Source organism: Callionymus lyra, chromosome 12 (assembly GCF_982586985.1).
Source record: "Callionymus lyra chromosome 12, fCalLyr1.hap1.1, whole genome shotgun sequence".
NCBI lineage: Eukaryota > Metazoa > Chordata > Actinopteri > Syngnathiformes > Callionymidae > Callionymus > Callionymus lyra.
Window position 1 is genome coordinate 21,857,201 of NC_141829.1, and position 23,051 is coordinate 21,880,251.

Below are 23,051 nucleotides of genomic sequence, written 5' to 3' on the forward strand. Positions count from 1 at the left end.
TATGACAATAGAGGGAGCCAAACTTAATTTATTACAACATTAATTGGGAAAGCAAATTCAAAAAAAGGTCCAAGTCAATTGAATAGCTATTATACATTTGACTTGATTCACTAATTAATAACAATAGTACTTTTATATATTTTTCTAAATCCTACTTTTTACAGTTTCTTGCACCTGAATACAGGCAGAGGGCTGCTTGCTTGTGTAACAGCAGTTGTTCTCTCTCTGCAGATACACATCAAGAAGATCGCTGGCTGACCGGGAATCCAGAACTCTGAGAGACTCTGATGTCCCAGACTTTTAATAGCAGGCACATAGCAACCAGGAGTTGCTGGTCTGAGGAAAACCTCCGTCCCCTCCGTATAGTTCGCTTCTCATCTATCCACCTGCCTCTCCGTCTCCCTCACTCTCGTGCTCTTAAATCTTTCGTGAGAATGTGAATACTACTGTCTGAAGAGCGGCGCCCGACAGAGTCCGGAAAAACACGGTTCTGGAGGGCGAACCCGGGCCGAGCGGGGCGGTCGAGCGGCTGCCAAATCCCTCTATTTGCACTGTCACAGGCGCCACAGCACAGCCAAGAATGTCGCGTCATCTCTGACTCGTCTGTCCCGGATGTGACGTCGGAGGTTCAGATCGACACCAGCCCGAAACAAAACCCACTCAGAGAAATATCCCGAAACCTGGAGCAGTCAGCGAACACATCAGTTACTCACCATATCCAGTCTCACGTGGTGTGAGTCCAGCGATGGAAGAATCAGACATTGCCTTGGTGTTTTCTGGAAGGAATATATTGTTATATTATTACAGCTCTGACGATCGATGAAGGTGACTTAATTTATTTGAAATAAATCTTTAATTTGTACAAGACGTAAAATATATTTTTATTCTATTGAGGGATGTTTATGGATTTATGTTTGCTCTCTTAAGTCGCGGTTGTATATATATATTGTTCAATGTAGGAAGTTTTTTCCTCTTCAGAAGAGTTCTCTCTCTCTCTCTCCGTTGGTTTAGTTCAGACCAGAGAAGTGTGCCTTAAATCACCCGTCATAACAGAACTGTTCCCGCACACGTCTGCCATCTTTTTTACTGGCCCGACATCCTTCTTTTAGAAATGGTGCTTTGATGGCACTGCTGGCTGTTTACCACACAGATTCTTGTTTGCTTTGCACTGTTTTTATTTTAATTTTCTTTCTTTCTTGAACATCCCACCAATCACTTGTTGTATCTGCGCCACCTTCCAATCATCTCCACCGTTCACCCGGGTTTAACCTGTCACCGATTGGACAGGAAGTTATTGACTACTGATGGTTGAAAGCGCCTTGTTAGTGTGACCTAGACATGTGTAGTTGTAAATGCACATATCTCCCCGCCTGTGTTTGCAGAAGTTCACTTGTCCAGCGAGATATTTTAGCGGAAGGTCACTGTTTGTAATGTCCGTGCAAGGAGGAAGTGAAGTGCCTTTTTGTTGTAGAAGATGAGACATGTTTTCTAACCGTGCATGTTCACACGCAGCTACTGTAAAACTCAGTGTCCAGGATCCAGTGAATAATTTTGTCACCAATATTCATTTAATAACAGGATAAATGAATATATATATAAAAAAAAAAAGTAGTCTCGCACGTTCATCGTTTCATGTGCCTTCATTTATGTGTACGCCCGCCTCGCCGACAAGTGACGTCATTTTCATGAACATCTGAAATAAATGAGGAAAGTTGCTTGAAATCATTTCCATTTTAACGTGTCATTTGTTTCCGCATGACGTCACCAAATTTTCTTTTCATCGTCCCACGTTTATTTTTGGGTCCGGAAATAAACCAAAAGCGCAGTAGAAATGTTACCCTTTTTTTTTTTACCCCGAAACTACACTTCCCAGCAGCCCTTGTGATTATAAGTACATCCGGGTCGGGACTTCCTGTACAATATGGTGGCTGCTTGTGTAACAACAAACCCATGTCCCCGCAGCTAAACGTCTTTACAATCGTTAAGGATTTAGGAACATAATGCCGAAGTTCTACGAGGGTAAAGAAGAAGATCTCAGAGCTTGTGCTGGAGTCAGAGAAGACTTTAAAGATTGTCTCATTCAACATGATTGCGTTGTGAAGGTAAGTGTCTTCACCTGAGGTGAACACAAGTATGTACTTTAAACTATAATAACGTTATACTTACATAGCTTAAAGGGGGGGAACGTCGTACATGAATTAAAATCTTTACCATCCAAGCTTTTTAATGATTATCAAAAGGTGATTTTTTTTTTTAGTGTACACATGATTTTTGTCCACCTGACATTGTGTAGACTTTACTGTCAACTGTGGTCTTCAGTGGTCACTGTATTTCAAAATAATGAGGTGGACAGACATTAAAACATTTCACTTCTTTATCATCATCCACATGTCGATGTTGTTTTTTCAAGTCAAGTATGTTGAAGTGATGAAAACAAAAGCTAAAATTTGAATGTACTGAACTTGGCTTTTTTTTTATTTCATAAAATGAAACTAACGTTGGACAGTACTCTGTACCATGTGCCTCACTGATATAATGTACACAACAGGTCGGAATAATATTTTTTTTCCATTCAAATCCAAATCACTATTGAATAGTACATTTAAAATCGCAGAAGCTGCAATGAAATAAAGAAGATTCCAGACTCTACAGTAGATGAGACAGAAACAAAAGTAGACAGAAGTGCCTTCTAAACGTTTTCTGTTTTACTTGTTTTAAAATGTGCAAAAATAGCTTTTATATTCTATTGGTTTAGACTGTTTAATTTAGATTTTTTTTCCCTTTTAATATGCGTGGGATTTATAATTGTCTGGCATATCGTCCATTCCATGTGTCTTATACAGTTCTATGTAATGTATGGTTTAATTTTAACATTTAAGAAGTTAAATGAAGATGTTTTATATTCAAATAAATGTATGTATCCATCAATTAGTTTTAAACAGAGCGTTATGTGTTAAGAAATGTTGTGTTGGTCATGATGACCCCCAAAAGTAGTAAAAGAGTACATTTTAAAGAAAACTGTACAGTCAGCAATCTTTCTGGTCCTAGCTAGTTTGAGTTATTGGACTTAGTTAGTTGGATTTGTAGCTGGAGATTGATTGTGTCTGACCTTCAGGAGGGGAAACTGCCCAGTGAATGTTTGAAAGAAGGACACTGCTCAGCACTGCAGAACACTTTCTTCGAGTGCAAGAGATCGATGGTGAGTCTGTTTCTTTAGATCCCATCAGAGAAAAAAAGTATTCAGTTTCATAAAATCAGCGTTCGTTTCCGCAGCTGGACGCAAGGGCACGATTCAGAGGAAGGAAAGGATACTGAGGAACCGTGGGGTCATGTGACATCGGACGGCAGCTGCTGTCGACACGTCATGGACTGATGTTTTCTGACGGCAGCGAGGATATTAGAGCTCAAGTAATGGCTGCTGAGGTTGTTCTCAGCTTGTGGTGTGAAATATTTTAATGCAATAAACTCACAAATTAATGGTTGTTTATTTTTTATTTCACTTCCCGACATAATGTCTCACAAGGGCCAGGCATCCAAGAGATACTCAACATGTAATACACAAGTAATTTTAGGTGAGGGTCAAGCATCACTTCAGAGCTGCCATCATCATCTGCTCAAACCTGCTCATGTCCACCTTCTTCAGGATGAACGCTCGGTGTGTTTTCTTCAGCATGTCCACCGTGTCCACCACCATCATCCCTCGGGTGTGCGTGCCGGTCAGCTCCACGCTGACGGGATAGCAGTCGCTCTCCAGGATGTACGACTCGTCCACCGCGGCCGCCGCCGCGTACGAGTCACAGGAGATTAAACCGGAGCCGCCGACAAACTCTTTGTCGAAGTCCCCGCCCTTGCATGCGTCGATGCTGTGACGGAAGATCCGAGCCATGAACCGGGCTTTGTTAGAGTCCTGAGCCAGCCATGTGTCGCAGAACTCCTGAAGACGAGCGCAGACGTTCTTGTTAAACATGTTTTTAAATTGACTTTACTTATTTATTAGCTCTTAAAAAGTGTAGTGTAGTTTCAGATCTAATTTTTAACAAGTAGTTTCTTATATATTATACTTATTAACTATAACAAACTACTTTTTTTCAATTTAATGATGTCATTTTATCGTTAGTTTTATTTAATGTAGTTCCTGCAGTAAAGTAATGCAGTTGTTCAACTTTTTCTGAAAATGTTATTTATAACATGTGCATTTAACATACTTTTTTTTAAATCTATAATACTTTAAATATAATTTGAAATGTTTAATAATCACATAATACATTGAATTAAGAAACTTATTTTAAGTGACTGATTCAAAACTTCAACTGTGAACTGGTATTTAACGCAAAGTACATGTTGCATGTATTCTCTTCAAATTGTTATATGAATAAAATTGTATTTTTTCTTTTAAGTATTTTTTGTATTTTTTATTTTTGAGCAATTACATTTTTCTTAATATTATTGTAGTCTTGTAGTCTATTAATTTTAATACTATTTTTTTTAACTTTTCTTTTTCATTTTATTATATATATTTATATATTCTTGCCAAGTTTGGACAAAAACATGAACACTGACTACATTGAAAAAAATTAATTCATTTCTATTTTTTAACTTTAAGTGAGAAAATAATTATAATAGAAAATAACTTCAAAAATTATTTTTACAATCATAAAATATGTCTTGATTTCCTGAAGTGAGATAAATCACAGTATTTAAATATGTACTCGGATCATTTTCAAAGAATCTGTGAGCTCACCCAGGACAGTTTGCTGAGGCAGGTGAACTCCCAGCAGGCCAGGTATGTGGGACACAGGAACTCGTTCAGGACGATGTAAGCAGCCTCTGGATCTGCTGTGAAGTTGAACTCCCCGCACACGGTGGTGTTCCCTCGTGCTGCAGAGGATAAGATCAGTTGATGACGATGATGAGATGGAATTCCTTCGGTGAATGTCGGACTTATCATCAACAAATTAATTCACTCACACTCTGTGTTTCCTCCCATGATGTAGAGCCCTTTGAGTTTACTGGGCAGAGATGGATCCAGTCTGACAGCGAGGGCCAGATTGGTGAGTGGTGCTGTGGCAACTAGTGACACCTGGAGGGAAAGGAGGGTACTGCAGATATTCAACATGGTCAACATCTCAGAATATAATTCTTTATTTGATGGATCTTTACCTCTTGTCAAATTTTTTATGTTCATCTGAGGTGTGTAACTACGTGTGTGTATTGGCCATAATCTGGTGATCCGAAACACATCATGATATATGTATTTATTACTATATATTTGTAGTATTGTCCAAGTAAAAGTCTGGCATCTCTGAATTGACAGACCACATGACTCTTGCTTCATTTCTTTTAAACCAAAATATGTCCAAACATCAGATTTAAAAGCTGCTGGAGACGACTGTATCCTCTCGTCCTCAGTCATCACAGGGATCTCTTGGGATTTTAATGTATATTTAGCTGCAGAAGATGGCACTAATGCTGCCATCCAGCGGTCAGAAGTTTAATTGCAACACAAAAATGAAAAAAGAAATGTGCTAAATATTTTAAAGTTAATTGTATATAAAAATTATTGTTTCATTATACTTTTTTTATCAACTGTATTGATATGTAAACGATAAAAGAACTTTGATAGAAATAAAATATGAATTGAGAAATAAATCGATACAGTATCGTGAAATAGCTATTTTCGTGGAACTCCTCCTCACCTCTCCTGGGTTTTCATTAACAATCCTGATCATGGCTGACGCTGCAACCTCTGTCTGAAGCAGGTCCAGACTGGGGGCCCCGGGGTCCGGAGCGTCACCGAACCCATCCTGACCGTGGAAGTGTCCTGCATTAATGCTATTCCCCAGTATTGGCTTCGCTGCTCCTCTAAACACAGGGACCTTCACCAGAGAACAAAATGCTGTGTCATCAAGATGAATCCACCACCTTCTGCGCCTCCTCACCTCCAGTCTGTTGCACGCCTGCAGAACTCGCAGCGTGTTCTTGCACACGTTCTCCACCGTGGTGTTTCCGTGCACGCAGGTGACCCCCAGCAGCTGCACGTGAGGCGCAGCCAGCACCAGCATGATGGCCTGAGCGTCGTCCACGCCACAGTCCACGTCCAGCAGCAGCTTCTTCTGCATCCTGGAGGCTGAGGATCAAATTAAATGAAAGTCAAACTAAATGATAAAATGAAGAATATTCTCTTGATGATAAATAAGGTTCAAGGTTCAAGGTCTGTGTCTTTTGGAATCCAGCTGAAAATATTCCTTGTGCCACATAATGAAGTCTATTTTCTCTTCACAATATATGCTAAACCCTGACACAATACAGTTACACACGTGGAAAAAAAGTTTTATATGAATATGTATAATTGCATTCTTATAATTATAAAAAGATTAACGAAGTAATAATATATTTATAGAATTCTCTTAAGCTTAAACAAAACATGTTATGTTTTATTTAGTCCTGTCAACAGATAAAACAAATTGTGGAGTTTATTTATTATTATATTTAATGGATTTTATACGGGGTTTTTTTTACCTAAAAAGGGCTGGGAAAAGCCTTCAAATTGAGTTTTTTTTTTTAACTTAATTCATTGTTGTGGCAGAAACATTGAAATACAAGGGGGAAAAAATATATTGAGTCATTTAATGTTTTGAGAAAAAGGAGTTGAATCTGAGTATTTATTTGTATTTAAATCATCAGAGATGTGTCGAGGCAACAGTGGTGCTTCACCTGCGTCAGAGATAAGGTTACGTTGCCTTTAACACGGTTTACAGCACAGGGGGGAACATTTATTTCATGTGTATTCGATGTAGAAGATGAAGAACATAATCCATCTATTTAAACCCAACATCTCAACAACATATAACCAGAAATAGTGAAATAAAAGAATGAAAACCTGTTGTCAGGTGACACGAGCTGATCTTTGTTGGTCCTTGTCTGTCAGGCAGGAACGAGAAATGATCTACAGAGAACAACCTTTGATCGATAAAAAAAAAGTTAATAATAAATCCAAATGAATGTTGTTGCTTTTTTTCAACGCTATATGTATATGTAATATAATATGAAACACGTGGTGTCGTGAACAATTACATGAAATGCATCACGATATGTTTTGTTTATTTATCAAAATGTGCATTTCTACTGAACTTTTTTAAGTATTGCGACTTTGAACAACTATGTCTAATCGCGGTAAAAACTAACTATTATAAGAAATCTGAGCTTAAACCTCCTAAAAACGGAACTTCTACGACGAAGAGCAGACACCGGAAGCAGCCGGATAATTGCCGCCATGTGAGCAGACAGAGATCGTGTAGATAAGATGACGTCTCACACTGTTATTTGTGTGACTTAAATAAAACTATGCTGTTAAAAAAGTGTAGCCTCATTTGGAATAAATCATATCCTCACATAATTCTATATTTATTTAATATTCAATTTGGTTCAATTATGGTAAAGATAACGACACAAATATGGATAAACCGGACTAATACTGCACCGTGTAAGAACTCCTGTCACTGACTCACTCACGAAATTAGCTCAGGTTTAAGAACCAGTTTAAATAAAAAAATATATATATATATATTTTTACGTTATTTATTTATTCTGCATTCTTGTATAGTTTTATACTGAATTTCCTAGATCATAATTGAAAGAAAGCTTTAAAAAATGATTTCAATTTAAGTGTAACGTCAGACCTTAAACTCCTAATAATAATAATAAAATAAAATAAAACTTAACGTGTTTAAGTCTTTATTCATTACCAGGATTCTGCAGCCAATTCCCCAAAATGTTTTCTTGTCCCACACTTGTGGACTTACAATTATAACGACAGCAAATCAATGAACAACATGAGCATGTAAACATATCAAATAAATCAGAAGCCAGCAGGGAGTTGCACCAGAGACCTGGTTCACTAACAACAGACATGTTTGTCTATGCAATATGCATCATTGTTCTTTTACAAAGGCAGTCCTTCATTAAATCCCTCATGCAGGTAAAACACAAACAGCTCGTGCCAATTCGTCCATTTTAACCAAAATAGTTTGTATGTACAGGTAACCAGCGCTGAATTAACCCTCTGAAATCCTCTTGATATGTGAAATTGTGTGCAGTAATCTGAGAAGTTCCTAGAAAACTCTAGGTTTCTGTGCTTTAAGATGCGTTCAGGGTCCTTCAGAAGCAGCAGAAACTATGTGTTGTGTAGGTCCAGAATCACATGAATGTTGCAAAAACGTGTTGCATCTTCTGGTCACAAGTTCAGCTAGCTAGACTTGACCCTGCTGAACCTGGGAATTGAACCAGCCACCTTTCCATGCAGACTCTGATAGTATTTGATTAATGCAACTGAGTTGAATTTTAGTTGAAACAAAACAATCATCTGGCAGAGACTCCTGTAGAGCTGCTAATCTTTCTTTAAGTTTTCCATTTACATTTTTCCTCAGTTCATCTTCTTTGCTGACCTGATAGAAACATTAATCCCACATGCTAAAAATGTACTGTAGTATTTAAATACTTCAGATCCTTGCTCAATTTAACACATTTTACCGTCAAACTATGCCCACTGTACTAGACCCTGTGCTACATAGTTGGCTCTGTTTTGCATGTTTTCAATCACTTCACAATACTGGTCCAAAGGTTGATAACTGGCTTCCATGAATTTTCAGAATAAAACCATCATGACCACAAGAATCATCCGTCGGATCCAAACCCATGATTTAAGGAAAAAAAAGGTTTTTTCTTCTGGGTATGAATGAGGTCTGATACAAATGGTGTCAGGAGTGGGATGAATCACTGTAAAACCAAAGCTAATCCTAGCATGTCCATGTAGCAGTACTAGATGCAGACAAGAAAGTAGTAGCTTTTTGAACATGAATTCATCATGATAGATATCACAGCCTCACATTGTCAGTTTCTAATTTGAATTCATGTAAAATTCTGCTTTTTGATTAAAGTGTGTTTCTACTTCTACTGAGGGGAAACGGCTATCAAACACTGGTACAGATATCTAACTTTTCACGAAGTGTTTGCGTAGTGACATCCTCAGTCTTTGGTCTCAGTCCAGCTTTTAGGTCTCCACTTTGCCGTAAGTCCCCTCTGGAGGACGGTATTGTTTAGGAAAGGCCTTTAGCTGGAGAGAGTTGAAGGCATATTTTCGACATCCCACGTTCTTCATGGTGTTTTCTCTTCTGCAGCCCTCGCTGTGGAGCACATTTATGGATTATAGAAATGTGTTTCTGTGGTAGGTTGACCGTGACGGGCTCACCTGCGCATGCAGTCCAGAGCCTGGTAGAAAACCTGCGGGGCGAGCGCGTGCTCCTGCTGCAGGATCTGACACTGCTCCAGGGTCAGCGACATGGCCGTGCGGTCCTTGGCACTTTTACAGCTGGTGAATCTGACGCCGTTCAGCCGCCGGCAAGTCTGCACCGGAGGTGAAGAAGGTATTGTGAAAATGTAGCTGGACTTAAGAGCACTCATTGTGTCTACATTTCATACTTAAAAAACACATTTGTGTTGTGTTTATAACACTGATAATGAAAGTTTCTGAGTCTGAAGTCTATTGTCTTTAAATTTGGACAATTGTTTACTGTAAGAAAAGAGTCGTACAATTGAATATCATGACATTTTTTCAAGATACCATATCAATATTGAACAGCACTGTATCGATATTATTGGGATTTCTTTCTCATTGTAAGTAAGTAAGTAAGTAATTTTTATTTGTATAGCGCTTTTCCAGACCAGGGTCACAAAGCGCTTAAACAATCGAAACAATATTCAATAAAGTATATACTTTAAAGGTCAAGATAAGATTGTATTGTTATTATGGTTATTTTATGGTTTATATATAAATATATGGTTTTATGGTTTATATATAAATTAAGTGTATGTTAAATACTATAATTAAATGTATTCATTTTTAATTCATCACTAACATATACATTTTCACATTGATGACTGAGGACAAGAGGATACTGTAGACTCTAGCAGCAATTAAAGCTGATGTTTGGACATATTTTGGTTCAAAACAAATGAGTCAGCTACGACTTCGTCAAGAGTCACGTTGTCTGTAGATTCTGCAACAACGAGTCAAGTACTCGACAATACTACAAATAAATCCTTGTTCCTACAGTATTGCAATACATCGTATTATTTCCCCTGTATCATGATCGTATCGCCAGACTGTTATTTTTGTATTTAATCTGGACAGAAATATGACAAATCAGCTATGATAGACTGTTGCATTAAATTATTTTAATAAATAAAGCAGTTCAGTTGGAGTTTAACTGTTTCATGTTTTAAGTGTTGTATCTTCCTTAACACAGCTAATGTGAGTTTTCTTTGCCCGTTCTCCAAAAATATTGTCATTGATTGTTAGAAATTGTAGGGTTCCATAATAAAAGTACAGATACTTAAATCTATATATGCACAAAAATGTGACATTTTTAGAATCAGGATCAGAATAAATAAACATTTGGATGAGATGCAGATGGATGAGATGGAAAAGTGAATCCACCTCGGCTGCCTGCCACAGTATCTCTACGTTCTTGCTTTTCTTGCTGTTGACATTCTGGCTCAGCAGTTTGAGCAGCTCCGGGAGAGAAGTGGTGCTGCGAGAGGGAGGAAGACCTGAAGAGGAGTGGAGAGATGAAGAAACATATATATCTACGTCTTCCCTCTGATGTTCACTCACAGTCTTCAGACAGAACTTCTCGGAACTGGTCGTAATAGAGACTGAGGCGGGAGAAACTCTCCATGTTGATCACTTCTTGTAGTGTTGTGTCTCCAAACCTGGAAGTTATTTTAGTAAAATTAAAGTAAGATCACATTTCTGCTACGTATGGTGTCAGAGGTAGGATGGCTTATACTCGTTACTCATTCGAGACTCACTTCTCTGCCATGGTCTGTTGTTCGTTGATCCCGACGTTGAACAGAACCGGCTGAACTCGCAGCAGCATCCCGTTCTGGATCTCCCGAGGCAGAGTTTCAAAAATGGCCGCCGGCATCGGGACGCGGACGTTGAAGCCGTTCCTGTTCCCGGTGATCACAGGCAGCATGTCGGGGCTGAAGCCCGAGGTGGCCTGGGTGATTTTAAACGTCACGTTTCTCAGGTCGTTGACCCCAACGCTCATGTCCTCCAGCATGGCCAGTTCCTCTCCTACATGGAGGATATATGTCGTGAAATATTTAGGAAAGAAATGTATGCATGGATGGAAGACATTGTACAGATGAAAAAATATACCTGGTCACTATGAAAAGGTTCATTATTTTAGTTTAACTGAAAACAGCACTTTGTATGAATATGATGTGGTTCATAAGGACATGGTACCGTAGGTGCTGAGCAGACTCTCATATTGAACCAAGAGTCCAATGGTGGGGAGTTGCCGCAGGAAGCCGGAGTCACAGAGACAGTTTCTCAGTTTGAGAACAAAGCCACAGATCAGAGCCGTCAGCTGTAAGAAAAATGGTGACATTTTTATTTATTGAGGAATTATTTATTGGACAGTAAAGAAAGAAGGAGAAGAGAGTGCAGACAGGGTGGAGACAACTGTGATGTTATAGTAGTAAGTATACTATAACTATAGGTTTTTACTTTTTCGAGATATATTAATATGGAGGTAGTTTTGGTTCTTTATTATTCTAGCCAAAAATAGTACTTAAAAAAAAGAAATATTTAAAAAGATCTATCAATAAAAAAAAAAAATTGCTTGAATCCAAAAATATTTTCAATTAAATATAACAAAGAAAAATTCACTTCAATTAAAAAATATGTAAAATAATTGATTTTAATTTGAATTCAATTTAAAGCAACTTTTTTAATTTGAAGAATTATTAGTCTTTTATTAAGGTAAGGTAAGGTAAAACTTTATTGAAATTGTTTTTTCCAATAGCCACAGAAAATACAGCAATTTTTCATAAAAAATAAATCAAAATAAAATAAGAATAAGAACAAGAACAAAGAGAAATAAAGACAAAGAACAAGATCATACGATCTAAGTCTAAATGATTATTATTAGAGCTTTACTGTTTAATTGTTTCTACGTAAGCATAGACGAACGATGTGATTTATTTCAGGTGATTGAGCTCAATGTCTTTCAAACCTCCTCGTACCGTCTGACAGAAGACGACGTCACGGCGATACTGCATGGTGAGGCTCATGGCGATGGTGGGGGCGCTGTCCTGCATCAGCAGGAACACCATGGCCTTCTTGGCTTTGTCGCTCATCACGGACGACGAGTCGTTGAGGCGGGACAGGAGGGGGTGCAGGGCCTCGTTCCACTCACCTGAAGACGCACAAACCCGTCAAAAACATGCTTTCTTTTCATTTATAAAACTTCTTTTGTCTTACCTGGGGATGTTTTTTCCAGAGGTGGTGGGTTGTCTGTCAGAAGAAAAATAAATATGTTAATAATATTAATACATTTTTTAAAAGGTAAATATATTTTATATAATATAAATAAGCATTACATATACTGTATATATAACCTTTTAATCTTATTTAATTTAAATTAAAAAAATTAATGCATGTATAGACAATGTTGCTTTAATTTATTACATGCTTATGGGAACTCAGTCCACAGTCTAAAAACATACAGAGATTGATTGAAATCTCTAAATTGTCTGTAGGTGTAAGTGTGTGTGGATGGTTGTGTGTCTTTGTGTGTCCTGTAACCTTTGCAGGGCGTCCTCTGCCTCTCACCCTAAGTAGCTGGGACAGGCTTGACCCCGGACAAGGGCATCAGCGATAGAAAACTAAGCGAGGAATCATCTTCCTACCTTTCTTGGGATCCTTCAGATCCTCCTCTGCGTCAGCGAACACGTCCTCCGAGCTGCTGTCGCTCTGGAGCTTTGCCCGGCGAAGCAGAAGATCCACTTTCTGGATCACACACTCCAGACTCTTGTCCACGTTCAGCCACACTTTGTCCTGGTGCACAAACATGTTCAGTTAAAGACCGTTTCCGTGACGACGTGTGCAGAGACGGGAGGTCTTACCCACTCCTCCTCCTGCATGTCCGCCTGCATGGAGGCTCGCTTGCTCCTCCGGGCCTCCCTGCTCTCGGCGTGGTACGAGGGAGAGGTGGAGGCGCGAGAGGGTGAGGTCGGGTGACGGCAGGGGGAGCGTGACGGAGAGCGAGAGGAGGGCGAGAGGGAGGTGGAGGAGGGAGACGGGGAACCCTGCAGGGTCATATCTGGTCGAGCTGCAGCGAGAGCCACGATGGCTGAGGACAGAAGCTTGGAGTCGCACACGGTCACCAGCTGACGAGTCTGTGAAAGAAATAAATGAATTCTCAGCTTCAGGATGATGATTAAATCCTCTACATCACATGTGTCAATCTTGATCAATCAGAGGCCCAAAATATTAAAGAAGTCGAGGTCACAACAGGAAGTATGATTGTTATATTACCGTTCGATTTTTGGAGTCTCATTTTATCCAGATTGTCTGTGTTTTTGTCCTTAAAAAATCTCATAAATCTATTTCATTCCACATCTGTTTTCCTTTCTGTATAATTTCTGACATTGTTTGAAATGTTGAAACTTTAGATGTTCTTTTTAAAGTTTTTAATATAACAATTTGAATATTTCAGAAACAACTTTTATTTTTTTAATTTAAAAATGTTGATATAGTGCCATCATTTTTATATTGATTTAAAAATATATATACATTTAGAAAAATGTGTGCATTATTGGAACTAGAGTAAAATAAAGGTTCTTTATTTTTTTTTTAAAACATTCATTTTTGTGTTTTTCTTAAATTCTACCTTAGAGAATTGAACTTTTCAAATATAGAAATTGTAAACTGTTCAAGAAAAACAAGTTAATGATTGAATTCAGTTATTCAGAAAAAAAAAATCAATACATTTTATACATAAATTCAAACATTCCAAATTTTGATGGCATCAATATACTTCCATACTTGGCGTGTCATATTTGGCCCACATTCCATGAGTTTAATATAGGCGCTCTAGACATGAAAAGACCTAAAGAATTGTGACTTCATTTTTGTGTGTTACTGTGTAGTACCTTCTCCGTGAGGATGGCCAGAGTTCTCTCCAGAGCGTTGGCCGACTTGTCTTTGGCAGCTCGGCTCAGGCGCTCAGTGTAGTAACACACTTGAGTCTTCAGAGTGTTGATCTGAGCGATCAGCTCCTTCGCCTTCACCACGTCCTGCTGCTGGTACGCCATCGCTTTGGGGCTGGAGGTCTGAGAGCCAGTGGAGCTGCGGATAAAACCACAAAGTTCATTGACGACTGCAGATTTTCAGTAGGAAAATCCAGAGATCTTCTCACCTCTCGTCTCCGTGAGCGCTGCAGACAGAACAGTGAAGAGCGTTAGTGATGAAGTAGTCGTATTACAATACTTTTAACTCACTTTTTTCGAGCCTCCTCTAACTTTTGAAGCATTTTTCGGAGCCCGCATCCTTTGAAGCCTTGATGGTGAGCTGCTGGAGCCCCGATGGTCACCACGTCGTAGGTGTGGTCTGAAGATGACCGTTCAATTATCATCAATGGATTCTTTTCTCAAATATATGGGTGGTTTTAGTTTAGGACGATGACTCACCATAGCCCGTCTCTCCTTGTACTCTCATCCTCTGAATGTGAAGGTTGGTGGGAATAAACTCCAGTTTCCTCTCTGCCTTCAACGTGCTGGACTTAAACGAGGGACCTGCCGACAACCAGATGACAATTGTTGGTGAATTTATAGCGAGTCAGACGTTATTGGTTATTAACCTCATTCATTTTATTTGAGAAAATATAATAAAATCAATTGTTTTTTCATCATTTGTAATTCCATTAAATATTATAACATCATATAAAAATTATTAGATCTATTTTGTAGAATCAGAAACAGCTTTTTTCACCCAAGTATATATTGACAATATACAGAGAATCTTTCTTTTGCTGTTATTGCCTTTTTCAGGAATATTTATTTTGTGCAGAAAGAAGATGGAAAAGTAATAGAAATATAATATAAATAAAATACAATAACGTACAGAAAATATATATAATATATAATAATAATATAGACAATAGTGCAAGAACAATCAGTGATACATATATTAAGGTAAAGATAATGGAATTTGACACCAGTAGGAATGTACCTGTGATAAGAAACTGTTCCTGTGTTGAAAAGTACATTTATTCATTGATTTTCAATACATTGTTAAACCTCTTTTTTAATTTTATTTCAAATGTTTATTGACGATCCACAACATCGACAAATAGGTATTATTATATAGAGATATTTTAATATTTTCTCATTGAAAATCCATGTAAAAATGCATTTTAATGACTATAAACCAGAAATAAATATTGATAATTAAAGAAAATTAATACTAAATAAGACTATTTTTGTAATTCTGTATTGAATCTTATGACTTTTACTTTGAATATTAAAATGAAAACAGTAAAAATAGTAAAAAGTAAAAGTTTTAAACTTGAATATTTAACTATTTGAAAGGTTAAGTTTGTTGAGTAATACATACAGGATTAACATTCAGTATTTGGTCGCGCAAACTATTTAAAGAACAACAATTTGAGTGCCCTGTAGATATAGAATTTTGGTAAAATAGAATAAATAATCTAACAGAGATCATCAGACCTTTGTATTCATGCAGGTCACTGATGGTCTCCTGGTACGTGAGGATGATGGTTTGGTACTGCGTGATGATCTGCCTCCTCAGGTTCTCCCAGCATGGAGAGAGCTCGCCCAGTTCTTCCAGCTCACACACCCTGCGAGGTAACAAGAGTTGTGAGCGAGATCCTTTGAAATTCTTGTACAAGCTTTAAATCAAACTAATATTCCGTATTAAACACCTGACTGCATCTTCCTCCAGCAGCAGTTTGACGAACTGTCGCGGGATGTGCAGCGACAGAACGCTCTCGGCCATCTGCTCCAGCACCCGCAGGTGGTTTCCATCTGTGGTGGGGAAGCGGTACGTCTGGGACATGACGCCTCCAAACACTGAAGAGGGAAACGAGGCCTTAAATCACATCTTCATAATACAACAGGAAGCCTGTTGTTTTGAACGACACTCACCCGCCTTCAGCAGCGGATCTTTACATAAAGATGAGGACTTGGATTTGATGGAGGAGGATTGAGTCAGACTTTCGTCCACAGGTAGAAGCATCTGTCACACAATGATTTGAGATCATTATCTTGCTCCTCATCATTTATAATGGACGACAAATCACTCAGATTCTCTGTCTATTTACACAACAATATACAAATTGTCAGAATCTACTTATGGTTCCACGCACACGGTTCAGGACCTGAGGAGAGAAATCTTTTCAGGCTGTTGCTCCTAAGCTTTGGAACTATCTTCCTCTCTCTTTGCGCTTGATGGATCTACTGACTCCTTCAAGAAACATCTTAAGACGTTTTTATTTGTTCAGGCTTTTCCTTGATTTTCTGGAACTCCTGTTGTGTTATCAGTTTTATCTTGGATCTTTAAAGTATATACTTATTGTTTTGATTGTTTAATCGCTTTGTGACCCTGGTCTGGAAAAGCGCTATATAAATAAAAATTACTTACTTACTTACTTACAAATTGATGTCGTTTTCGAACACTGCTGACTTTGTCTCACTCCCTCTCACAGAACTCATATATAAGTTACTGTATATGAACCGTTGCCGTCTCTCACCCGTCCATTGACCGTGTCTCCTCTTTGTAATCGTGCCACGGGCGTCCTCTGATCGCGCTTCTCCTCCACCTGCCAGGCGATCACCGTGATGTTCCCGACTCGCTCGCTGTCAGCTGACCTGCGGTTGTGGATCTCTTAGAACCGGCAGCTTGGGTCAGTACGGCTGTTAATGTGGACTTACTTTAGATTGAGGTGCAGTCTGTGGTGCTTGTCCTGCAGCAGCTCCTTGACCGAGAACATGGCCGAACCCAGCATGTACATCTGTGAGAGACAACCTTTTTATGTCGTGTTTCTGGTACAATGCAGTGATTTAAGAAAGAACTTACCGTGCCCTGCGTGCGATCTTTCACGTCGTAGACCGAAAGTTTGACCTGAGTCTGCTGCGTGATCATAGCGTCCTGAAAGAATGCGATGCTGCTAAGGAAGATGGGGTTGCTGGTTCCCTGCAAAACCAACAGAGTTAGCGACTAGATCGGGATTCCCTCGCAGACTCGTCTTTACCTCGATGATTTCAGTCTGAGCGTGTTTAGTCCAGAAGGCCTGCGGCGGCGTGGTGCAGCTGACCGCCACGAAGCTGGCAGGCTTACGGTCCTGGGCAGGCGTAACCAGTTCACTGCAGGCTGTAAACACGGAGGAGATTAAACTAACCTCTGGATTTAATAGCGGGGAAGTCACTAATCCACTGTTGGGAACAAATGTGACACGATGACTTCAAGTGAGGAGCCAAACAATCTGCACGAATGACGTGTCTTGTAGCTTTTAAGGAATCATTCAACCATAGACTGTATAAAATAACGGAGGTAGTACCTGAAACACAATTTTGAAGCCAAATAAGCCCGACTCTGGTCAAGAGGTAGATTTCCAGTGGGGTCAATTATGATTGGCTGATAAAACCACGCCCAGTTAGCTCAAATCCATAGCAGCTCCTTTCCTTTGGCTTGGCAGCCCTTAAACACAGTGCCAGATTATAATGTGCCCCCTGAGGAAATTGAATTGCCAACACCTGGTTTTAATGGTCTTGGTCTTCTATTGGATTTTCTCCTTCACGCCCAGTCTTGTTCGGTAAAAGTTGCTTCGGGTAAAAATAACTCAAATCAAGGTATACAGAAATGAACACAGGTGAGTGTGGTCTGTTCAGTAACGTAAGAACAGCTGTGGTGCATTCAATAGCGTGGGACTTGTTGGGCTAAAATCAGACTTTTAGTTGACTGAAACTGGACTAGGCCATAAGGGTTTGGAAATGACTGAAACACTAAAACCAGAATAAAAGCAACAGCAAAAATAATGTATTTGTCTTGGTATTTATCTGGAAAAACCTTGGTCTTGTTTTGGTCTTAACACTGAATCTTGTTCTCATGTGAGGTGATCTCGACTTCACGACAATTTTGTGTTGTTTTTTTCATGTTTGAGGATGAAATGGGGTTATGGTCTGTAGGTCCTCTTTTCTTCATGACGACGTTCCCTTTACGAGTTCATTTTCAAACATCCATCTGGATCCGTGAATCATTTGAAGATTTGTCACTCTCTGTGGCGCTAAAGGAGTTGCAGATCTCACCCGCTCCTACAATTGGAATTGTGTAAGCGAGGTCATGAACGCTGCTGACAGTGACAAACCTTAAACTAGCTTGCAGATCCAGATGGTAATATACCACCAAAATGTTTTAATCCGCTTTCTTGTCTCATTATCAGCAGTTCCTCAAAGATTCATTGAATCCATTTTTGAGTTTTTTGAAAAGAAACAGCTTACGACAATCACATGACCAGTAACCTTCTCTTTGTGAAGCTGCAGCCGTGACCCCTCATAGCTTCGACCAAATAGATCTGACGACACACTCACCCACACTGAACTCCAGCACAGGCTCGTCCGGGTCTTGGCTATTTCCTGACATCAGAGGACAGAAACAAAAAACGCACCATCTTATTTAACGATCAATGGACAGAGCTGGTTGCCATGGTAGCATTTCCTTAGTTACCTGACAGAGCTAACCCCATCATCTCGGCGGAGAGATCAAACGTGTTGGCCCTGTAGACCGACCACGGCCGGTGGCGAGGGCTGCGCTCCCTCCCGGACCCGGAAGCCTCTCGTCTCGGATTAGGATTCATTTCGCAAAATTTGTGTTGCAACACAGGATGTTCAAGGTACTTGTGAAGAGTTTAAGTCCTCTGGCGTCTTAGAATAATTCTATGGATGAACCTGGAAGTTGAAAAATCATCAAATCATCACCATGGAAACACTTAATGCAGTAACAATTTCAAAAAAGCCTTGAATGTGCTGGAAATGTACCTTTAAAGGTATTAATAAAGTCAGTATAATCTTCCCTTAATGGAAAAATAAATGAGATTTCACAAAGCAGTAAGATGCATGACTCCCTCATCTTCTTTCATTTATTCTCCTGCTATTTCAGATATAAATAGGTTTTTGTAGAGCAGCATGACCATCTGAGGGATGAAGTGATATGTGTATTGAAATAGAGACACAGTTTCCATTTCACACAGTTGGGTAAAGGATTCTGAAATCGAGGGGCAGGAAGTTGCTGTCAAAGAAAAAAAAAAAATAATAATTTTTCAATAATGTCGGACAATCCTTTTTTCATAAAGTAAAAAAAATAGGCAAAAGCTAGCAAGATAAATACGCCACAACATTCATAATATTATATTCAAAACTGACAATAGTAAAACCATTTCATATCACTTTTAAAGTAATAGGAAGTGTAATTGCTGATATAATGTTACTACGCCTAAAAACTAATATCTCTTTGAATCACAATGTGAACTTAAACTTTAATTTACCTTTTATTTTAAACCAACCATCCAGTGAGCCACAGAAAATGACTTGGTGGGTCTTAAGTTTGAGACATGTGTGACAGAATAAAATTAATAAACAAAATGAGCTGCTTGGCAGAGGCCTGCACTCTCTGTATACTTTTCTCTTCATTATTTCAGGTTTCATTGATATATTTGATCCAGTCTTTCTCTGAACATGTGGCCACTTGTATGTGTGTGTCGCTGTGTATTCAAGTGCAAAGCCCCTTTGCTTACATCGTCTATTTATACACACAATGACGTCACTCGCATTGAAAGCCTTTTCCTGCGCTGCTCACTCGTATGGACTCAAAATGATCCGCCTCGTCTCAAAACAACTGCCACACGTGCCGCTCTCATGTGAAACAGAAACATGACACAATGATGTTCTGCCTCATTAGGATAAACTCGTCAATAGAAGCCTCTAACGTTTCACTAATCTGCTCGGCCCGGAGGAAACCACCCACCCAGGCTTTAAAAACCACTGGAGCCTTCGGATCATCAGCGTCGTCGCATCTGTCTGACGATCATTAACCACATGCAGAGACTCCATGCCCCGGAGTTCAGAGCACTTAAGGAGGTTGTTTTTCTTAATCTCTGTAAATTCTCAGCATATGCAAATGATCCGATGCCTGATTAATGCACAGTGTACATAATATTTGTTTACCAACTAAAAAATGTACTATAAAAAAACTTGAAAAAACTAATAAACAACAAGGATTATATTATAAATTCTAAAATATTTATCCTCAATAACAGCTGGAGAAGTTAAACCTACTTAATTTCATAAGATAAAAAAAACAAAGCCCCGTTGTGCATTTTTTATTAATTACTTGGTAGAATTTTGTTTGAAAGTCATTGCATTTCAACAGGGTAAGGACAAGGAACAGAAGGTCAGCCGATCAAAGCCCAGTCGCTGTGGTGAGCCCTGAGGCAAGGTCTTCGCTTGAAGAAAATGTAAAGTGAACCATTTGTCTGCGGCTTGTTGGTCGCAGAGAAAGTTGTGGGTTACAAGTCATGATACAAGTCAATTGTATTAATCATCTGTACTTTCAAATATATGGTAGTTAAAGAACACACTTAAGATAACATCGACTTTGTGTTTGTTGCAGCTGCAGATGAAGAGAATAATATGTCTTTTTTAAACTGCATTGTTTTTCACTTATTCATCTCTTTGTCGCTGAAAGTGCACTGTCATCAATCTTCTTTCCACTCCAGTCTTGCTTTGCCAATGTTCCCTTGCATCCCTGATCTTCTCAATTTCCTCTTATTGATCCTGATTTAGCACATCCTTCGACCAGGGGTTTGTTTGGCGTCCCTTGAGCCTAATCCACAGGTTTTCAATACAACACTATAAGATATTTAAATTGTGTATTAAACTTGATTAATTCTCAGGTTAAAGAAACTAAGTTTTAAATCAGTGTTGGAATAATGGAGTATCACGTATCCTTGCTTTTTACCATTTAAAACATACACAAATTACCTTTACATACAACATCTGCATTTTAGCTTTAAGGATTGAAGTTTACAATCTTGTTGTCTTGTTAGTAAGGCTTTCCTAGCTTAACTTTTTCAGTCCTGTCCCATTAGTTAACTTATATAATTGTCTATTATGGAATGACAAGATTGTATTTCAGAAATATTAGTTTTTCCTTATTATTTACACATTTATTTATGTATTGTGATACAGCTGTCATATTTACACAACAATCGCTCACAATACTAAACTTGATTTTAAATTTATGAAAGGAATAGTTACAGAAAATTAAAAAACACAAAATATTCAGCACAAACTCAAACTGCTATTTGCATGCTAAGAAATAAATACTATCTATTACAAAATTGTAGTTTTTATGGCAATGTTTTTTATTTGAAATGTTTGGTTTATTGTTTACATCTTTTGTTTACACATCTAAATATATCCTGAAACAATTCAGTTAAATATTGAATACAGGTTTCAAATCCCTTTGAAATACAACTGTAAGCCTTTTAAATAGTTGCAAAATTGTTATTTTTATACGCGCGTGTTTAAAAAGCAATGGTTTAAGCACATGCTATTCTTAGCTAGCTTAGCTTACGTGAGCTTTTTTTGGGGGGGCAAAATATAAAACTGTTAAAAATATAGATTCAATTATGTGGCTACAACATAATTTTCCAATTGAAAATAAATGATGATCTTGAATTACTGTAACAAATAAAAACAGCTTTCGTCATCAACAAATGTGACGAGATGTTGCGTTCAGGTACTAATTACGTGCCTGCTTTTAGTCGCAAATAATTATAATAATATATAAATAAAACATTTAAAAAACAAACAAATATTTAGTGTATTGGATAAATATTATATTTAATAAGTATTTAGTCATAAATAATGAGCACATCCATCACTGGAAGAAGATTGTTATTAAACGGCATAAAACTGACAAAACATCCGTCATTATAATTGTATTTCAAGGATGAAAACTGAAGACTTTAATCCGGAAAACACGCATTGATGGACCTTTTTGAAATCCTTTCACGGTTCTGTTAAAGGCTCTTTTCATCCCAATATTATTATTCTTCCAGCTCGGTTGGTTGGTTCCCTGCCAGTCAGACAATAACACACCTACGTCATGATGCTCACAGATGCTGCCTGGAGGAGGATTTTTGTGATTTATTCATTCTTAAAATCGGAGTAAAATGACACATCGACAGATGCTGCTGCTCTGGTGATAAACACGCACAAGTGTCCGTGTTTACTGTTCGAATGCAGCATCTCTTCTCGTGGAAAAACGTTCGACAATTGATTTTTTTTAAAAAGACAAGAGATCAGTAGTTGAAGACACGAGGACGTACCGTTCAGACAGATGAAGAGAAGTCCGTACATATTGATGCGCATCCCGGTGTCGGAAGCTCGACGACGCCTGCAGTGGAGGAGACTCGCCCCGGTTTCCTCTGACACATCCTGGCGTCACAGCTCGCAGCCGCCGTCCACCAGAGGGCGCCGTCGACTCAGTCTGGAGACGGTGAAGAAAACATCAACGCGCAAACAATTTCGAGTCACTCATGTTAATTAATTAAAGTGTTTTCTTATAATGAATAAATTCAAAATGACTATTAAATAAATAAAATATATAAAAAATAAAATTATATTTTAAATAATTAATATAATCTTGTTTGTCTACAGAAACATTTTCGTTCGTTTTCAAAAGTTGCTATAAATATAAATGCTTGTTTTTATTGCTGTCATTATTATTAGTATATTATTTGTAGTATATCAGAAGTACATTTTTCTTGTGTGCTAGGGACAAATCATAATGTGTTCCAAATTGACTACGAGAGAATAAGAATCCCTATTTCTTATTATTCTTTGAAACTATTAACGCATATAATTTGTCATGTCGGGGTTACTTAGTGGAATCTAAGTGGCCGTTTATTAAATATATGTGTTTCTAGATTTATTTTACATATTTAAATATTGTACATGTCAACCTAAACTATATCCTCTGTTTAAACCGCCGTTTAAAGACGATACTCTCGGTGCCACCGAAACCCCTGAGTGGGTCGTGAATGTCCCTCAGAATCCCACCCTCGTAATCCCACAGGGGCCCAATCACAGCGTGAGCGTCGGGGCCGCGCCCAGGCTGC

General features: G+C 38.4%; 4 protein-coding genes across 5 annotated transcripts in view; 2 read left to right on the plus strand and 2 right to left on the minus strand.

Moving 5' to 3' along the window:
* The window catches only part of mgat4a (alpha-1,3-mannosyl-glycoprotein 4-beta-N-acetylglucosaminyltransferase A), a 36,024-nt gene extending 34,299 nt beyond the window's left edge, over positions 1–1,725 (plus strand). For both annotated transcript variants that reach the window (XM_087804046.1, XM_087804047.1), the window contains exon 16: positions 232–1,725. In XM_087804046.1, coding sequence (XP_087660172.1) covers positions 232–258 — 27 coding nt within the window. In that variant the 3' untranslated portion in view covers positions 259–1,725. The remainder of the gene's footprint in view (positions 1–231) is intronic.
* A 189-nt stretch (positions 1,726–1,914) lies between these two features.
* coa5 (cytochrome C oxidase assembly factor 5) lies at positions 1,915–3,477 on the plus strand. The gene is made up of 3 exons (XM_087803744.1): positions 1,915–2,102; positions 3,116–3,199; positions 3,274–3,477. Exons 1-3 carry the CDS (start codon positions 2,001–2,003, stop codon positions 3,313–3,315), a joined length of 228 nt encoding a protein of 75 aa, XP_087659870.1. The 5' UTR covers positions 1,915–2,000; the 3' UTR covers positions 3,316–3,477.
* A 15-nt stretch (positions 3,478–3,492) lies between these two features.
* Positions 3,493–7,275, minus strand: LOC148068652 (inosine-uridine preferring nucleoside hydrolase). Its single transcript, XM_087803746.1, has 7 exons — positions 7,211–7,275; positions 6,881–6,960; positions 5,940–6,127; positions 5,697–5,876; positions 4,969–5,080; positions 4,742–4,878; positions 3,493–3,934 (listed from the first exon to the last, which is right to left on the minus strand). The coding sequence occupies exons 1-7, from the start codon at positions 7,273–7,275 to the stop codon at positions 3,587–3,589; spliced, it is 1,110 nt and encodes a 369-aa protein (XP_087659872.1). The 3' UTR covers positions 3,493–3,586.
* Positions 7,276–7,721: 446 nt separating this feature from the next.
* Positions 7,722–22,351, minus strand: inpp4aa (inositol polyphosphate-4-phosphatase type I Aa). Its single transcript, XM_087804186.1, has 24 exons — positions 22,260–22,351; positions 18,596–18,816; positions 18,460–18,504; positions 17,124–17,242; positions 16,949–17,065; positions 16,804–16,883; positions 16,623–16,740; positions 16,018–16,108; positions 15,795–15,942; positions 15,580–15,710; positions 14,539–14,643; positions 14,350–14,458; positions 14,268–14,285; positions 14,002–14,197; positions 12,973–13,245; positions 12,757–12,904; positions 12,329–12,361; positions 12,091–12,263; positions 11,309–11,432; positions 10,870–11,137; positions 10,673–10,770; positions 10,496–10,608; positions 9,248–9,402; positions 7,722–9,182 (listed from the first exon to the last, which is right to left on the minus strand). The coding sequence occupies exons 2-24, from the start codon at positions 18,723–18,725 to the stop codon at positions 9,050–9,052; spliced, it is 2,925 nt and encodes a 974-aa protein (XP_087660312.1). The 5' UTR covers positions 18,726–18,816; positions 22,260–22,351; the 3' UTR covers positions 7,722–9,049.
* Positions 22,352–23,051: the final 700 nt, after the last annotated feature.